A 17,873-nucleotide genomic window follows, 5' to 3' on the forward strand; every position below is an offset into this window, starting at 1 on the left:
TTAAAAAAAGTACACTACTATTCAAAAGTCATTTTGAAAGAAATTTATACTTTTTTCTTGGATTTTAATGAAAAATGCATTAAATCGATCAAAAGAGACAGTAAAGACATTTATAATATTACAAAAATAATTCTAAGGCAGATAAATGCTGCTATTAAAATGTCATGGTTTCCACAAAAATATTAAGCAGCACAACGGTTTTCAACATTGATAATAAGAAATTATTAATAATAAAATGGAATAATAAGAAACGAGCATCAAATCAGCATATTAGATTGATTTCTGAAAGCTTATGTGACACAGAAGACTGAAAATTCACCTTTGCCATCACAGGAATAAATTACATTTTAAAATGTATTAAAATAGAAAACAGTTATTTTAAATTCTAATAATATTTCACAATATTACTGTTTTTACTGTATTTTTGGTCAAATAAATGCAGCCCTGATGTGGTTAAAAAGTCTTACAGACCCTAAACCTTTAAACAGTGGTGTAATTTTAATTTCAAATGTATTTTTATAATAATTATTTATATGCCATGGAAATGTAAATACTACTAAATACAATAAAGAATATTTACAAAGTATTGTGAAACATAATGCAAGCTACAAATGCAACATGTAAAGCCACTCTATAAAAGGACACTTAGTGCAAAGTATGGCTGAAAATAGCATGCTGTTCATGAAACCTTACTTTTGACTGGCAGATTGTTTCTATTAAAGGACCAGTTTGAAGATGTGAATGACTGTATGATGCCAGACGCAAGAAACCCTAGGATGAAATAAGCGCTATGTTGCTGTACGCAGTGTTGTTTGGCAAGGCAGAGTGGTTTTTACAGTAGGTGTTCAGCGTAGAAAGTCATTCTGCATGTTTGTGTTGGCAGAAGAGCTACAGAATTGCTATACAGACTGAGGGCATGATTGAGGATCTGGTGAAGAACCTCAGCTGTGACAACCAGGAGCTCCAAATGCACTGTGCCAGCGCTATCTTTAAGGTATGGCCGTACACTCTCAACTACACTTTTCTTTGGCAATGTATAAAAGGGGTGAGGTTGAGGTAAAAATGAAATGGCATACTAATTTAGTCCTGGCTTTGAGTGTCACAACACAATGTACATCTCAATACTGCTTAAATCTTTCTATGTGTGTCTGGCTTCATTCCTGTTTTAGTGTGCAGAAGATAAACATACCCGTGATCTGGTGCGGCAGTACGGCGGACTGAAGCCACTGGTCGTGTTGCTCAACCAAGCTGAAAACAAGCAGTTACTAGCCGCCACAACTGGAGCCATCTGGAAATGTTCCATCAGCATGGAAAATGTTGCTAAGTATGTGCATCATGTAACTACAGAGCTTCAGCAAAAACATTTCTTTAATTTTTCAGAAAAATTGTGACAGTTTTCCTCTGAAAACAGCACATGCTAGTCGATGAGTTGAATCAACTCCACAGCAACTACATACATTTATCCACTAACCATTCAGAAACGTCCTGTTTCATTCTAAAAGTTCTAACTTCCTCCTGAGTCTCTCCATCAGTGTCTCACTCCGGTTTGGACAATGTAAGGCTGAACACAGTTACTGACAGTCGTCATTTTGGCTGCGTGAGATTCTCCAGCTTTGTTGTTGTTGGGCTGCCAAAGCGTGAGCTGTTAAAGTTCCACCCTCTTTTGGAAAGGGGGCAGAGGAGCAGCAGCTCATTTGCCTTTAAAGGGACATACACAAAAATGGCGTGTTTTTGCTCACACCCAAATAGGGGCAAATTTGAAAAGCTATAATAAATGATCTGTGGGGTATTTTGAGCTGAAACTTCACAGACACATTCTGGGGACATCAGAAACGTATATTACATCTTGTGAAAGGTGCATTATAGATCCCCTTTAATAAGTTTATCACAGATAAGAATACATTTTTTGTTTAGCATTTCTTATTAGTTTCTCATGAGTTTTATCTTGCAGATAGCAGATTTAAAAGAAAGGTTGTTTTGAAAAAAAAAAAAATGACCAAGATTTTGTTCATTTTAAAATAATATTCCATTCCTAAAAATCAAAATGTCATCGCGTGGTCAACTAGACCTCCTGATCTCAATGTGGCATATGAATCTTTAGACTATGAGGAGTCAAGTCAATGTGAAATGCGTAATTGGCTCCAGATTTGGCCAAATCGTGTACCACAAAGGGGTCTGGTAGGGAGAAGGACTGAGGATGTGCAATCAAATACAGCCTTCATTTTTAAGAGATGTCTCATTTGTTCACTTCTAACACTCAGATTTTCCATTGCTCAGAGCTGTCAACCATTGTCCATCTGAGTCTGCGCTGAGTGCAGCTACAGAAGTGATTATTTGAAGAGAGAGCAAAAGTTTTTATAAACTCTGTCAATGAGCTCTGATCTTTTATGATGACTTTTTGCTGAAGGAATGCAAATTGTTCTTTCACCCATACCGCTAACAAAAGATGAAGTAAAGTGTTGATTTTATAGACGTCCGTGATGTGTTAGTCGAGGCCGTTGCTCCATTAGTGCAGCAAGTGGGCTATGGGAGATGTGGAATGCGTCTCTGAAACAGTCGTGCTGTAATAATCAGGAGTGTAAGCTGAAAGACTCTTAAATCGTTTGTCATGTAAAGCATGCTGGCCTTATTCCAACGTCACTTAGCTCAGCGAAGATGATGACCGTCCTGGAGGCTTTCCTGGTGTAATTTTTCTGGCGGCTGATGTCTTTTAAGCCAGTCATTTTCCCCTATAAATACGAAAAACCTTGGAATCTTCATCTGGCTTGCCCGTTCTGTCACACAAGCACTCTCATATAAAAGTGATTTACACATATTACTTTGCTTCGCAGTATGCGTTTTGGGGACTCAAAAATGCATTATTTAATTCCACCATTACCTTTCTATAAATTATCAGGTGTTATTTTCACAAGTTTGAGGCCAAGGAGCTGATGAATTTACATTTTTAGTTTATGATAAGAGCTTTTTTTTATATTATGGGATTGTTATAGACTAGGATCTGTAGAAGGATCTACTGTCTGGCCCCACACCAGTCGCAAATAGAATAGTATTGAAAGAGGAATTCAGAGGGAGGCTTGTGTCTGAAATGGCCCAGTAGCAGTAAGGCCACTCTCTCTCCACCTCATAAGTCAAAACTGACAAAAGCTCATCCTGCGTTTACATCAGGCTTAGTTTGCTGAAACTAGAGGCAGGTGCCCCATGCCATATTCAATTCCTTTAATGTCCCATTAGCCAAATAAGTGTCCTCCATGAAAAGTAATGCTCCGTGAAAACATTTAGTTGTTAAGATTAGGGCCATGGTACTACCTCTGAAGAAGCCTCAATGAAACTTGTGCTAAAAAGAGAGATTAAACAAGCCAGTAAACAAAGTTTGTTTGCACTAATGATGTATAAAGGCCCGTTAACGCAGCAAAAATGATAACTATAGCCATAAAAATGATAAAAATCGTTCTAGAGAAAGAAAAGAAACAATATTGTTGGAATCACTTTCAGTGTTTTTCCCCCCAGGTGATGAACAATAAAAACAATGACAGCCAATCAGAACCCATCTGACATTAATATATTTATCATTATAGTATCATTGTAGTTATTGTTCTTGGGTCTTAATACTTATGATTCTTTCAAAAATTAGTCTTTTTTTCCCCACAAAACAAAATATCTTCCTCTTTTATTTTTCATCTTTTTTATCCTATTTTTATCATAACTTTTTTCATTATATTTTATGCAGAATCTGTTCCTTTGTATCATTATGTTAGTTATCATATCAACTCTTTATCTTTATCCCGAACATAATAAATATTCATTTTGTGCTGGATGTGCCAAACTAAATAGTTACACAACTCCTTTTCGACAGCTATTTTCATATTATAGCATTGGTATTATTTTGTCTTAAAAAGCGGCGGGGACCTTGAGTGGCGCTGCGCACATACTTGTGCTGTTTATTGTTTATAAATCCCAATATGTGTGACAAGGTATAAGTATCAGGTCTGTCTGGTCAGCACAAATATATGTGTTTTATGTTTGAATTCAGTTATGAAGAACGATGGATTGGAGGTGCTTTTTCTTTGCCCTGTAAACCTTTCTGTGGTGAGGACAAAATCAACTTTGGCTAAAAGTGGTGGGGACATGAAACCACCCGTCCCACCCGCAAATTACACCTATTTATTATAGTCTGTATTGTGCTGTGTTCACTTGCACAGGTGGCTGGTTGAACGTTTTAGATGTCAGCTGTATAGAAAATCACTGTGTTTCTGGCAGAATATTTAATGCACACTTGGACATGAAGAAAGAACTGGTTTTATTGCTATGTGTTTTTTTTGTTTTTTTTTGTACAACATCAAGGTCAAACACAACATTTGGAATAAAACAACCAACCATTTATGAAAATTAAATCTGTCGAAGTAGGGGAGCTCCAGGTCAGTGAGCATTTACCAGGGAATGTTTTCTCGATCCATCTGGTCTTGGTGTAAGTGCAATGTGCCATTTCAGAAACAATCCCAGCCTGGCATTTTAAGGCAAAAATCATTTTAGAATGTATTTTACAGTGGTCATAATTTTGAGGTGCTTTTCGTCCTTATTTTTCTCCATTGAAAGCACACAAGCTGAGAGTCCTGGTGTTGCCAGCAGCCGACAGCATGTCTTTGTGTGGCTGATGAGAGGGCTGGCCATGCGAGTCCAGCAGAGAGAGGGGTTCAGGGCTGGGTTGAAGGGGCTTTTAGAAGGTGGCCGTGCCTGAACAGTATGTGAGACCTCCACAAATATGCTGGGAAAAGGCACATGTTAACCATTTAGCTGATTAATGATGCATAAAATTAAAATGGTTATATTATAACAAGAAAAATTTTAGAATGATTATAATCATAACCTTAATATAATTATACACAAAGGGGGATATTCACTGGAGTTTTTACTCATATAGAGTTTTTATTGCAAGATCACAGTAATCTATTATTTTTCTGCTAAGAATGCACTAAATGCTTAATTATGCATTTATTTCTAGTGATGAATATTCATCTGAAATTGCAAAAAAAAAAAAAACAACAACATTTGTTCGACTGAAATATCGAGAGGCGGCTCATTGCTGAAGAACTTCACTACGATAATACAACATGATACTCTAAACGGCATACCATATTCAAATATCCAAATTTAATTTTGGTTTCAATTTTTGGCTAAATGAAAACTTTAATTTTGGTTTTGGTGTTTCATTAAAAAAATTCATTTTGGTGCATCGCCACTAATTTCCTAATGAGAAAAACCTTGTTTGAAAGGGATTAGAACTGATAACAATACAAAGTTGCATTTAAAACTATATCTAAACACAGTTTATCTCCATAAATTTAAATTAGAAAAGAATAAATGCTTGTCTGAGAAAATGGGAGATGGCAACAGTTGCTAATGCTGGAATGTTTTTAAGGTGGGGCTTAGCAAAGGGTCAATTGTTTTGAGTTTTACTCTTCACCTACAGATCTAAACATTTTCTGTCTAGTCTTTCCTTAGCAACCCACATAAAATATCCTTTCTTACAACTATAACAATGTGCTTCACAAAGAAAATTCTAAACTATTAATCAAAGAGTCAATGGGAGCATTTGGGATGCCATTAGGAGCTCTAAAACAGTGCATGCTCACTCTTTAACCTTCGTTTTGCGGTAGCGACTGATCTGTGCTGTTTCATGTTGTTTCTCTTGGCATGGTTATTTGGCAGGTCGGTGTTGGCTTTACAAAAATAGACAACACCCACAGTCCATTTATCAGAGGTAACATGTAATTACTCCACAACTTTAATGTAGCATACTGATAACATTTCTCTGATGGCATCTCTGTTTTACATGCTATGTTTTTCACATAGACTTGGCCTTATTTTTTTTTTTTTATTTTTTTTTCTTTTTTTTTAATAAAGGCTGAGCTAATTTTGGCCGCTGTTCTTTAAATTTACTCTCGAGAAAATGTTGGTTGACTTTGACCAGAGCCAAGTGACCTTGGACACTCTTTCTAATGGCCATCAGGGCTGCTTAGCCAGAAACCGTAACTGTGAATAAAAACAGCCATATAGCTTAACCGTACATCAGAGATTAGTTGAGGCTCCCTGTAACCACATTATATGCCTTTTAAATGTTTACTGTAGTTTACCACTACTTGGCAAACAAGGCCAAAATCGCACCAAAAGCTCATGTTGTCTTGCTCCAAACCAGAAAATGTGGTCGTTGAGCATAAATGCATATTGCGAGCAGCGTGGGAAATGTTGTGGCAATATAACATCACCGGATTTATTCTTCTCCCAGATATCCACAGCCCTTACAAATACTTCCTGTTGCTATTTATGGTTTTGAGTCTTCGTGTTTTTACAGTCCATTGCATGATGGAAAAAAAATGTTTCATCTAATTATAAACAAACTATTTCATGTTTTTGTGTCCAATGAAGAAAGGTCCTTGAGAGCAATATATAGACACAACTTGTTCTTTTTCATGGACTTGGATTTAGCATTATCAGATACTACATTTTAAACCCAACAATTGAAACACACAGGGGTAAAACTCACTATTCATTACTAAACTTTATTCAACAGCTGCAAATGTAAGATTTGAGATTACAAGCAAGTGTGTTCACAAAAGAAAAGTTTGAAAGAAAAAAATGAGCGCACCCAAAATGGTCATTTTGTGGAAGCAACACGAAAAGGTATTTTTCTTGCAAATAACCAATAGATGCCTTGGTTATATTGAGTCCTTGTATTTGTTTTTTGATTGGAAACACTCTGGAAATTATGTATGCACCATTTTCTTGGGCTTGGGCTCTTGCATACAAGTAATTGTTTCTTGCTCACTCTCTCTTTCTCTTTCTTTCTCCCAGGTTTCAGGAGTATAAGGCACTGGAGATTCTGGTACGTCTGCTCACAGACCAACCTGAAGAGGTACTTGTTAATGTAGTGGGGGCTCTGGGAGAATGTGCCCAAAAATCGGAGAACCTTGCCATCATCCGCAAGAGCGGTGGTATCAAGCCTTTGGTCAACCTACTCACTGGTACCAACCAGGCCCTTCTAGTCAACGTCACAAGGGCCGTGGGAGCCTGTGCTACTGACCCTGAGAACATGGCGTAAGTCCTTCCTTTGATTTGTAAATTTACAGCACTCTTAAACATGTCCTTTGCAAGTCAAATAAGAACGCTCGGTACTGTATAATTATGACAGATTTTCAGACAGTTTTCACAGATTTTCTATTACCTAATTAACCTGGATCCAAAACAGTTGTCCTGAAACAATCCAACAGCTGACAATGCTCACAGTCTCCAACCTTGGCCCTGTAATCCCTCTCACTGTTGCCATTGGCTTGGTTAAGAATGACAAGGCATTGTTCTTGTTCTCTGTAAAAGATTTCATGTTCACCGCTTCTGCAGCAGATCCAACAGGCCCAGGGTTGCGCAGTTTGAACAGGCTCCATGCTCCACACATGCAGGGCGAGAGCCCTTAGCCCTGGTGCCGTAATTACAGGGCCCAAAGCTCTGTGTTTACTCTACCTGCTGTGAGACTCATAGCTGTGGCCGGGGTGGAGGCCTTTTATTGTCTCAATGCGGTCAGTTTGTATAAGCTGAAAAGCACTTCTGACAACGGCCATTTGGACTTGCTAAACAGAAACAGGCAGGAGAGCATAAGCACAGATGAGTATACAGAATGTCATTTTCAACTTTTCACTCTGTGCACTTGACTAGACTGTATTGAGTGACATGCAATAAAAAGACTGTGTACTGTGAAATAATAGCAAGAAAATTCTTTCTGTTGAGTTTCTCTCTCAGGCTGCATCCAACAAAAACAAACATACAATGCAACAAATGTATTCCAGTTGGCTAACAAATAAGGGTTATGAAGCAGCTCTTTTTTGTGAATGAAAAACAATCCGTGTATGAATAGTACAGTATGTATAGTTTATTTCCTGAAAAAAATGACTAATTGACTAATTGTATAATTTACTTGTAGAATTCCTTGCATATATAAGCAAACATTATAAATTAAACGCACCCAAAGGAATCTTAATTCAATTGGAATTGAATCAGTATCTAATAAAATCCAATTTATTCAAATCGATCAAACTCGAAAACGAATTGAAAGCTTGTGAATGGTATTCAAATCAGGAAATCTGTATCAGTACTCAGCCCTAGAGGTGGCATATAGTTAACAAACAGAAAAAACAAGTATTATTGTCTTAAATATGTGCAAAGCACAAAACTGCAGTGTAATTCACACATTCACAGAGATTTGAGTATTGGTCTTTTTGTATATTTAGCACATCTGACTCTCATTGCTTTTACAAGACTGTTATAGACTGCAGTCCCCTTCTTAATTAAGGCTGGACACAAATGAAGAGCGTTTTGTTCCCCTTCTCTTCGGCACCCAAACTCACACAGCCTTTGTCTGAAAGATTAATACGTTTATGGATGTGAGCAACCACAGTGGTGTAGTAAAAGCCCACAAAGCCTGTTTTTGAAGAAATAAGGTCATTCATTTCATTTAACTATTTGAGTGACCAAGAACTTCAGTGCTGAAGATCTGTGCTCTTGAAGAACATGTTTTCTCATGGCATCTATATTTAAGATTCGTCTTTTTGTTTTAATTTCCTTGTAGTTGTAAAGAGAGTCTTTTTTGGATGTGTTTTCATTCCTTTGTGTTCCATGTTGATGGTTTATTTTGAGAATTAAGCAGAGTAGTCTGCAAAGCAATTAGTATAGCTTGTATTTGATAATTGTTTTCTTTTGTAGAACAGCATGTTCAGGCCTGTTTCTCAAATCAAGACCAGTACAATGTATGCCCTCCACATGGTATAAAATTATCTGAAAATCTCAAAATTATTGGTCAGTTTGAAAACACACTAATTGCCTTTTCAAAATCATTTATTGAAATGTTTGATCTTTATTCATCAAATTCATTCCAAATCAATATTCCATTGTTGGATTTGGTGCACAGATCCCAAACTATGAACTTCCACTGCTTCACCAGCCTACGGACTGATTTCTAAGTACATCCTACTGCTGTAGTGTTGAGTGCATCTTACCTGTTCAAGTGCAGGATTATGTCCTACTCTTGAAGGATTTAGTGGCCTCTCAGGATTGTGTGGGCCTCTCCCTGTTATCATGCTTCTCAAACTGATTTATTATGAGGATGGGGTACGCTTTGTGTTGAGATGGTTCTGACCAGTGCTTGGCCCAACCTCCGTTCACTAGCACCTCCCTTTGCAGCGTGGTTTAGCAATTATGACAGCATTGAATGTCGGCCTTGTCGCTGGATGCACACATGGGAAACAGGTTACATGTTATTTATACCTGACAAACGGACCGCACTGAAGAGTCATTTTCCCATGCTTCCCAGAGCCTGACTACATCCTTTAGTAGAATCATATCCGCAGCATGAAATACAGCCTGTTCTTAAGTAAACCTCACTCAGAAGCAGTGAAATATAGAAAGACTTGTCTCTGAGAATGTTTGACTTGGAAAACTGACTTTCTCTGGGGTTTTTTCCTCCTCCGAGTCACCGTCAGGAACAGAGTTAAACGTTGCGTTCTGTGCAAGTGTGTGTGTATGTGTGTGTTTGTCCACAGTTCACTATAAATATCTGCACGGACCTCCTAAAAGAATTGTACAGGTCAGCTTTCGGGCAGGCTGATGTGAACATGTTTGAATGGAGTTGTTGGAAGGTTTGGAAGGTGAGCAGGGGGTACCAGCGTAAGGGACTGAGCAGGTGGGATGTGATGGGAAAGCCATGCTGAGCAGCTTTGTGATCTGCTACTGGAATGTTTTCATCATCACACCAGGAGGGATAGTCTGCTGCAAGAGCCAAACTGAACCCTGGGAAAAACAGACATATGTTGGAGTAAATACATGAGCTTACACTGTACACTGCGTTGTAAACTAGTTTGTTGTATGCTTGGTGTGACATCTCAGTATCCAGAAGTGACAAGTTGTTATTCTTCTCTCTCAGGATCATCGATCAACTTGATGGCGTACGTCTTCTTTGGTCTTTGCTGAAGAACCCCAGTCCAGAAGTTCAGGCCAGTGCTGCCTGGGCCATCTGCCCCTGCATTGAAAATGCAAAGGTACATTTAATTATTCCCAGTTTCAAAACAGGTTAATTTTCCTCTGTTCATACCCGCAGTGTTTCACTTAACATACTGCAGGAGAGAAACCTCATATTGTTGGCTGCCGCCGTTGTTGATACGCTAGTAGCATAGTGTAGTTGTGATGCCAAATGTGAAAAGTAAACATTAGAACACTCTTAGTATCATGCTATACCAGTGGAGGCAATGGGAGAATTAGTACCTGTATGGCCGAAAAAGGTCAGAAACCAGAAGACAGAAAGACTAATAATGACAAAAAACAAGCATAAAAGTCTCTACTACATACACAAGGTGGAAAGAATTGATGACGGAAAAAATCTTGAGTAGCGATGCCCAAGTTGCTCGTTTTTTTTTTTTTTTGTTGGATAGTTAAAGGTACAATATGTAATAATTTTGTCCACTAGAGGTCGCTAGAAGCCTATTCAAAACAAATGCGTAGCTTGATGACGTTTTAGAGCGGAATCATGGGACATGTGGTCTCCACCTCAACGGACGGTGCAAAAGAATATGACTTGGAGTCAAGAAGAAACCATGTTCATGGATGCGATCATTAAAGTTACTGTAGTATGAAGCAGAGCAGGACTGAGTGTTGTGGGAGCTGAACGAGGCCGCTGGAGCGATTGGGCAACACACGCCTCAGGAGCAGCGGAACTTTTATTATGTCACAGTCGCCGGCACTGCTTTTGCTATTCCAGTCATGCTTCTGTTTATCATATTAGATACATTAGAGAGTGTTGAAAATGTTATAACGTTACTCTGTGCGTTCGCTCGGCGGCTGCTGTGAGACACTTGTTGCACACTGCAGTAAACTAGATCGATTTTAGAATATCATATTAAATACTGGATGGCTTGTGTTGATAAATGGCATGCAAAACGTATTGTATGATGGAGAAAATTATGTATTACTGTTCATAAAAAATAAAGCTGAATCTGATTATGCTATGTTAGCTATTTGACAAAATAGTGTTTTTCTCTAAAGCATGGTAAAGCATGGCACTTGAAAAAAATCAAGATAATGTATTTAAACAATAAGACTAAACGTGTTGATCTATATGACAATAATTAGTTTTCTGTCTATAAATATATCAAAACAGTTGTTCCCTTGTCTATTAAAACGTGTAATATATTAAAGCGTCTTTGGTGTTTCCATGGTTTCTACAAAATAAAACCGGAAACTGAGGGTAATGCGGGTATGACGCAATTGACAGCCGACTCCTCCTTGGTTAAAATTGCAGTTTTCTCACAATTTACAAATAGTTGGAAACATTTGGGATATTTTAAGTACTCAAGTGAACAAAATATATAACACTGGCCTAGTGGTTTTTGGATATTTTACTGCAAAAATATTACATATTGCACCTTTAAGAGAATTCATTAGTGTATAGACCACTCTCTAAAACTCGAACTAGAAGCAATGTATTTTGCATAAAACTTAGAGACAACATCGATAGATGGCAGTACAACATTTATTTCCATTGTGGTATCGATACTTCAGGAACACGAAGAACAAGAGATGCTAACAAAGCATCTATATATAGATTAAATCTCATAGCTGGCACAGAAGAAGTCTGCTTTCCTGAGCCTCTTGTGTAACGCATTAACACAAATGCATCATTGTTCTTGTAGATTATCAGCACAGTTACAAATAAAAGAACATTATATAATGTATGTTTATTTTTTGTCTAAACAGTTTTCTGCTTCTCTCTGCAAGATTTTCTTATTTTTTATTCCTCTATGTAGCCCCCTGGCTGTGATGTGCGGCTAAAAACAATGCAGGTTCACTTCATGTATTGCAATGGTTCAATAGCCCTTGTCGTGCACATTTAGAGAGAGAAGGGTTTAGGGCTTTAGAGAGAGTGAGGGTTAGTGGCAAGGACTATGTGAAATTATGTACCCATCCATGCTGGGAACCTGATCAGCCTCACAGCAGCAGTTATTTAGATAAAGCCCCATGTGGATTGAGTTAGCAGCTCCAGGACCAGATTTATGAGAATCATGCTTGAGGAACCACATCTGGGGGCTTCAAAATCCCTACCAGCACTCACAGCTGGTACTTACTATGAATCCTCTAGTGATTATGAGCTACTGTATGATTGTGCTTTGTTTCTTTACTAACAGAGGATGTTCGGCATGTAGCATGTAGTGCTGTCTGCTTTAATGAGGACTGTGCTTAATTATCCCAAAGGATCAAAGTGTGGTTATTTTAGCAATTTTGGCGAAATTTTGCAGCAAAAAAGGTTCATTGTTTATTGTCAGTAGTGTAGTGCACAGCTCAAGCATCACTTTCAAACCAAGCACATTTATGTTGGTCAACACAGTAAATCCATGTGACCAACTTGAGCCCATTGCGAAATCTGTGTCGGGAAACCTTTCACTCTCATACCAAATTACAGTTCCTGTGGGCTCCTACTGAAATGACTGTGTTTTGTCATTGAAAATTGTCAAACGCTGCTTTGAATAATGAATACAGACTACTGCCACATGCTGGTATGGACAGTTATTTCCACGCAAGCAGGTGCAGAATGTACGTGAGAATTGGCCGTTGACTGTAGTATTTACGGTATGTTCAAGCACAACAAGACAACAAGATGTGAGGCAACACCATGATCGGCTTTCGGCAACACCAGATCTTTTTTGTTGCTTTAGATAAAAACATCTGTAAAATGGATACATTTTAAAATGTTATACCTCTCATTCACTTCCCTTAATGCTATAATATTTGTTGAGAGCAGTACCCTCAATTTTATCTGTCGTATTCACACTCTCAGCATCTTGTTCTTCCCTTTTTATCCCTCAGGCCTTTTCCTCTCCCTCTTTCAGCTTGGCTTACATTGGTTTTTGTAGACTGTTTGTGTTTCATCCGTTCTCTCTCTTTCTCCCTCACTCTTCCTCCCTCTCTGCATGTCTTACTTCGTGCTGTGTTTGCTGATGTGGAACTTAGTTGGGGATGTTTTTGTGGGCCCTGGGTTGAAAGGGTTCCTCAGTGACCCTCCGCAGCTGGTGGCTCTGCTATACTTCCTCTTCTGCTCCCGCTTTTCTCTCTCCCTCTCTATTTCCCAGTGTTCATCAGTATTCCTGTACTGCCATTTCCTGTGTGAGACACGCTGCAGATTCCTCCCCTCTCCTCCCTGATCTTTGCCCAGACACACTAAACACAAAGCTCATCCTTTGGCATGACTTTAGAGACTCCCCTCTGATGCTGCTGTCTTCACTGCACTCTGCACACTTGACCTGCGCTGGGTCTCAGCTTCTCTTTCTGAGTCTGCAGGGTGGAAGGCTGCTTTTTACTGTGCTGTGTACAAGGGTTTATTAGGGTTAAGCTGTGTTATGAAATACAGGGTTATAGAGGAACAGATTTTATTGTTCTCAGGAGAACCCCAGAGGGTTGCAGTTACAAGAGGTTTGGGGACTTTAGACTTTGTTCTCTGGGTTAGGAGGATCCAATTCACATGGAGGTGAACTCAAGACATGGTTGTATCTAGAACAGAAGCAGCAACCTGTGGTACTCCATAATCATTCCACTATACAAGAAAGGCTTCCTTATCGAATCTTTGGCTTTATCTGATTCCAAAACCATAATGATATGCTTCTGTACATTAATAAAGATATCACTGTACTATTTTATAATTGTTCTAAACAGCCTGGTGCCATGCTGGCATGCTACATACCCTCTGGTACCACTGAAATGACTGGACTAGAACTAAAAGAGAAGCTAAAGTTGCCATTTCTGTGTGATATGTGCGGGCATGTGTATTTTTAATGTCCACTCTTCTACTGTGGTTGGCCCTGTGCTGCCTGTCATGACTTTGGCATGAGCTTCCATGTGGCTGGAGACCTTTGCGTGCACTCTATCAGGGTGCCATCAAGCTTAAAACCAGCTCTGTTTTACTCAGACACACTCACCTTTCTAGGGTGAGTATATTCTATAGGTAGTGTGGACTGATTAAGTTTGACATGTACAGTGGCCAGTTGCATAAACTTTGCCACTATGTTAAGGCTGTGTCTTAAGAACTAATTTGACCAACTGTCTAGCAATTAGTCAAGATATAATCAGTCTTACTTTTCTAATTCCAAATTAGTCCGATCTATCTTTTCATGTAACTGACTTTAAAAAGTTAGGACCAGTCTTGAAAAAAATGTTATGTCCAACTTTTAAGACTGGTCTTAGCGGTTTATTCAACCTGCCCCAGGTTTCCTGTGTGACAGAATAAGTACAGACTTGCTGAATCTTGCAGTCTGTGCCACATCCCAAAGCATGCTGGAGTGTCTCCTAGTATCATAAGAAAAATGTAGCTATTCTCAATAGTTCAGTGAATGATTTCACATGATAAAGCGCAAAATAGCCTTCTCAGTCAGCAATTTTTTGTGTATAAATACATTTTTTGACAATTTCTTGTTTTTTTTTTTTCTCTGTGTTTCAGGATGCTGGGGAAATGGTGCGTTCCTTTGTGGGTGGTTTGGAGCTCATTGTCAACTTGCTAAAATCACAGAATAAAGATGTGTTGGCCAGTGTGTGCGCAGCCATTGCCAAAATTGCCAAAGATGTGGAGAACCTGGCTGTTATTACAGACCATGGTGTGGTTCCCATGTTGGCCAATCTCACCAACACTGTGAGTGCCGCTCTAGCCATGTTTCACATCACAAATTCACATCTCTGGAATTGTCCTATAAGGCCCTTGAAGTTCATACAGTCATTTCACAATAGGTGTCTTAAAGGCATTTTGATTATTCTAATAAAGCCACTTTTGGAGAACTTGTATAGACACCTTGGGATATTAATGTACTTTTTCTGTTACTGAAAATAAATAGTAAGCATTTGTACAATTTTAAACATATTGAAAATGAGTAACTCTATTTATTTAGGTTTTCTCTTTGTCTCTCTCTTTGCGTGGATGTGCAGGGGGACGATAAGTTACGGCGGTACCTAGCGGAGGCCATCGCCTGCTGCTGTATGTGGGGAAGTAATTGTGTGTCGTTTAGGGAGGCTGGAGCCGTAGCTCCACTGGTACGCTACCTTCGCTCAAATGACCCTTCAGTGCACCAAGCGACAGCCCGGGCTCTGTTTGAGCTGTCTAAAGACCCTAACAACTGCATCACCATGCATGAAAACGGAGTGGTCAAGGTACTAATCATACTTCATGTTAATAATATAACCTGTAACCAAAACCAATAACCTGCTTATACATCTCCTTTTATGCATTGCTAGCTGCTAAATCCTCTTGGTTGAGAGCTCTCTCCATAGCACAAGCAGAGTTGGCACACTGCAGCTTATGACATGTAAAAACATCACTGCTTTGAAATGATGTATTTCAAAATATTTTCAAGCAATGAGGGTAAGAGAACAAGGCATGTTTTCTTATTTTTCGAAGTGGGGCGGGGGTGATGGGTTTTTTTTGGGGGGGGGGGAGGGTTGGCGGAAATGAGAATGTTTTCTAACCGTCATGGGAATTCAGTAGAGCAAACAGCAGTGTGTATACTGAGCTTCGCTCCGCCACCCCCCAGTTATCCCCTGTGCCCTAGCATGCCAGGGCTGCTGAGCATTGAAAGGCTGTTGCGCGGGGAACGGTTGCTCAGCAAGCTGCTGGGAAGAAGGAGCAGAATGTGACTGTGGCATGACTTTGGCCAGTGCAGACTGGTCTGAAGTGACAGAACACTGCTGGGATACTTTTTGAGTGGCAGTTTCTGGAATCCACTCAATATGGCACTCAAATCAAAAGACACACTATGTTAGACAACAATGCCTTACATGGTCTTTAAAACTTTCGGTAATAATTGCTCAATTTACAAGTAACTAAACAGATTTATGCGTTAGGTGTGATGTAGGTTTTATTGTAGTGCTTACAGGGTTATTTAGGGAAAAATGCTCTCCGCTAATGCCAAAAATCAAGCATTTCAAGATGTGGCTGTTAGAGTGACAGGTCTAGACTGCAACAGCTAAACCTAATGCTTCAGTGACACTTTACAATTATTGCATTAACTAACATTAACTAACAATGAGCAATACATTTGTTACACTATTAATCTTTATTATTAGTTAGTGCTTTATCTTTATTATTATTAAAAGTGCCCCTATTATGCTTTTTCAGATATTACCTTTCATGCAGTGTGTAATATAGCTGTTTGTGAATGCAAAAGGTCCGAATAGTTTAGAAGATCAAAGTGAACAACAAAGCTATTGTCTCCCAAAAGAAACAGATTCTGAACTGCCAAAATGAGTCATCAGTAATACCAGTCTTATTTCCGTAACATTCATACAAAACAATGTAACACATTTGCATAATGCCAGCCTATGGTCTTCATTGACCTTTTATTGAGTGCACCTCAATAAATTAGAAATATACACATAGGATTGTTGATGGACATATGCTTGTTAATGCTGTAGAGGAATTACAGTTGCATTATCTCATAATGTCAACAAAAACTTACCACTGAGAAATGTCCTGCTCAAGTTGTCCTTGCGATGGAGGTTCAGGTTGGAGGTCCATTGTTTCATGCGACTTGCACTCAAATTGATATGGTAAAATCAACGCCAACGTTACTGTCTTTACAGTGAATCGCTGTGGATTTAGGAAGCCTCTGGAGCTGAAATTCAGTTATGGTAATTGGTATTTTGTTTCCGAAGTAAGTGGTTGACTAATCGCATCTGACCAATCAGAGCAGAGCAGCTCTTGTAAAGGCAGGGCTTAGAGATACTGAATCTTCGAACAAGTTGTTTTCAGACTCTTTGAGAAATGAGGTGATTTGTTACACTTAAAGTATACTTAAAAGTGTACTTTTATACACTAAAAAGTGGGCCAATTTAGTCCCAGGTAGTATTGAAATAGTACACTTACAAGTATACTACTAGTACATTGATATTAGTATACCTACTACATAAAGTATACTTATATAATGTGTAAATATATAAAGTGTACCTTTAGGGGTACAATAGCTTGTCACTGGTGCAGTAGCCTTAAAGGAACATCTTTTACAGATTACTACTCAAATAAACAACAATGCATCTTTTACAGGTAGATAAGGATGTCCTTCCAGTGACAATTTGCTGTACCTCTAGAGGGGTGTCCTGTCCTGCTCCTGGAGGGCCACTGTTCTGCAGAGTTTAGCTCCAATCCCAATTGAACACATCTGAACCAGCTACTCAAGGTCTTACTTGGCATACTAGAAACTTCCAGGCAGGTGTGTTGAAGCAAGTTGGAGCTAAACTCTGCAAGACAGTGGCCCTCAAGGGCCGAGTTTGGACACTCCTGCTCTCTAGAGGTACTATTTTTGCACATTTTTTTTTTCTGACAGTACAAGACTAAGAGGTCTTTTATAGCCTAAACCAATAACCTACATTTACTCAGACTGGGCTAAACCTAGACCCAAGATACTCTCTATCTGATGAATGTGCTTGCAGTTAACACTAGTGAACTATGTATTCTTCAATAAAAGATGTATGACATTTTATTTTTGCCATGTACACTGTAATTCAGTTTAGGAGAAAGAAAAAAAAACATGTTTTGCCAATATTCAAATTTAACCACATTTTGCTTTCCCAATGAGATTTTCACATGAGAAAACAGTTTGAGAGCTCATACATACAGTTAAAAAGCCTCCCCCACACCCCCAATAACAACTGGATATAAATTATGAGAGTGGTTGTCGTGTTGCAGCCAAATATTTTTTCCCATGTTCCTTTAATGGTGTTCTGTAGTCTGATGTGCTGGTGCAGTGAATGTGGTTCAGCTCAGCCCATAATTGGAGGCTGGACTGAACTTTGGGTGTTCCAAAAGA

The 17,873-nt window shown here is 38.8% G+C and overlaps 1 protein-coding gene across 1 annotated transcript in view; it reads left to right on the plus strand.

Moving 5' to 3' along the window:
* The window catches only part of odad2 (outer dynein arm docking complex subunit 2), a 67,761-nt gene that overhangs the window by 42,696 nt on the left and 7,192 nt on the right, over positions 1-17,873 (plus strand). The window contains exons 13-18 of the mRNA XM_067369807.1: positions 884-994; positions 1,170-1,324; positions 6,850-7,092; positions 9,965-10,079; positions 14,522-14,710; positions 15,001-15,222. Coding sequence (XP_067225908.1) covers positions 884-994; positions 1,170-1,324; positions 6,850-7,092; positions 9,965-10,079; positions 14,522-14,710; positions 15,001-15,222 — 1,035 coding nt within the window. The remainder of the gene's footprint in view (positions 1-883; positions 995-1,169; positions 1,325-6,849; positions 7,093-9,964; positions 10,080-14,521; positions 14,711-15,000; positions 15,223-17,873) is intronic.

The sequence above is a fragment of the Chanodichthys erythropterus genome, chromosome 19 (assembly GCF_024489055.1).
Source record: "Chanodichthys erythropterus isolate Z2021 chromosome 19, ASM2448905v1, whole genome shotgun sequence".
NCBI classification, from domain to species: Eukaryota; Metazoa; Chordata; class Actinopteri; order Cypriniformes; family Xenocyprididae; genus Chanodichthys; species Chanodichthys erythropterus.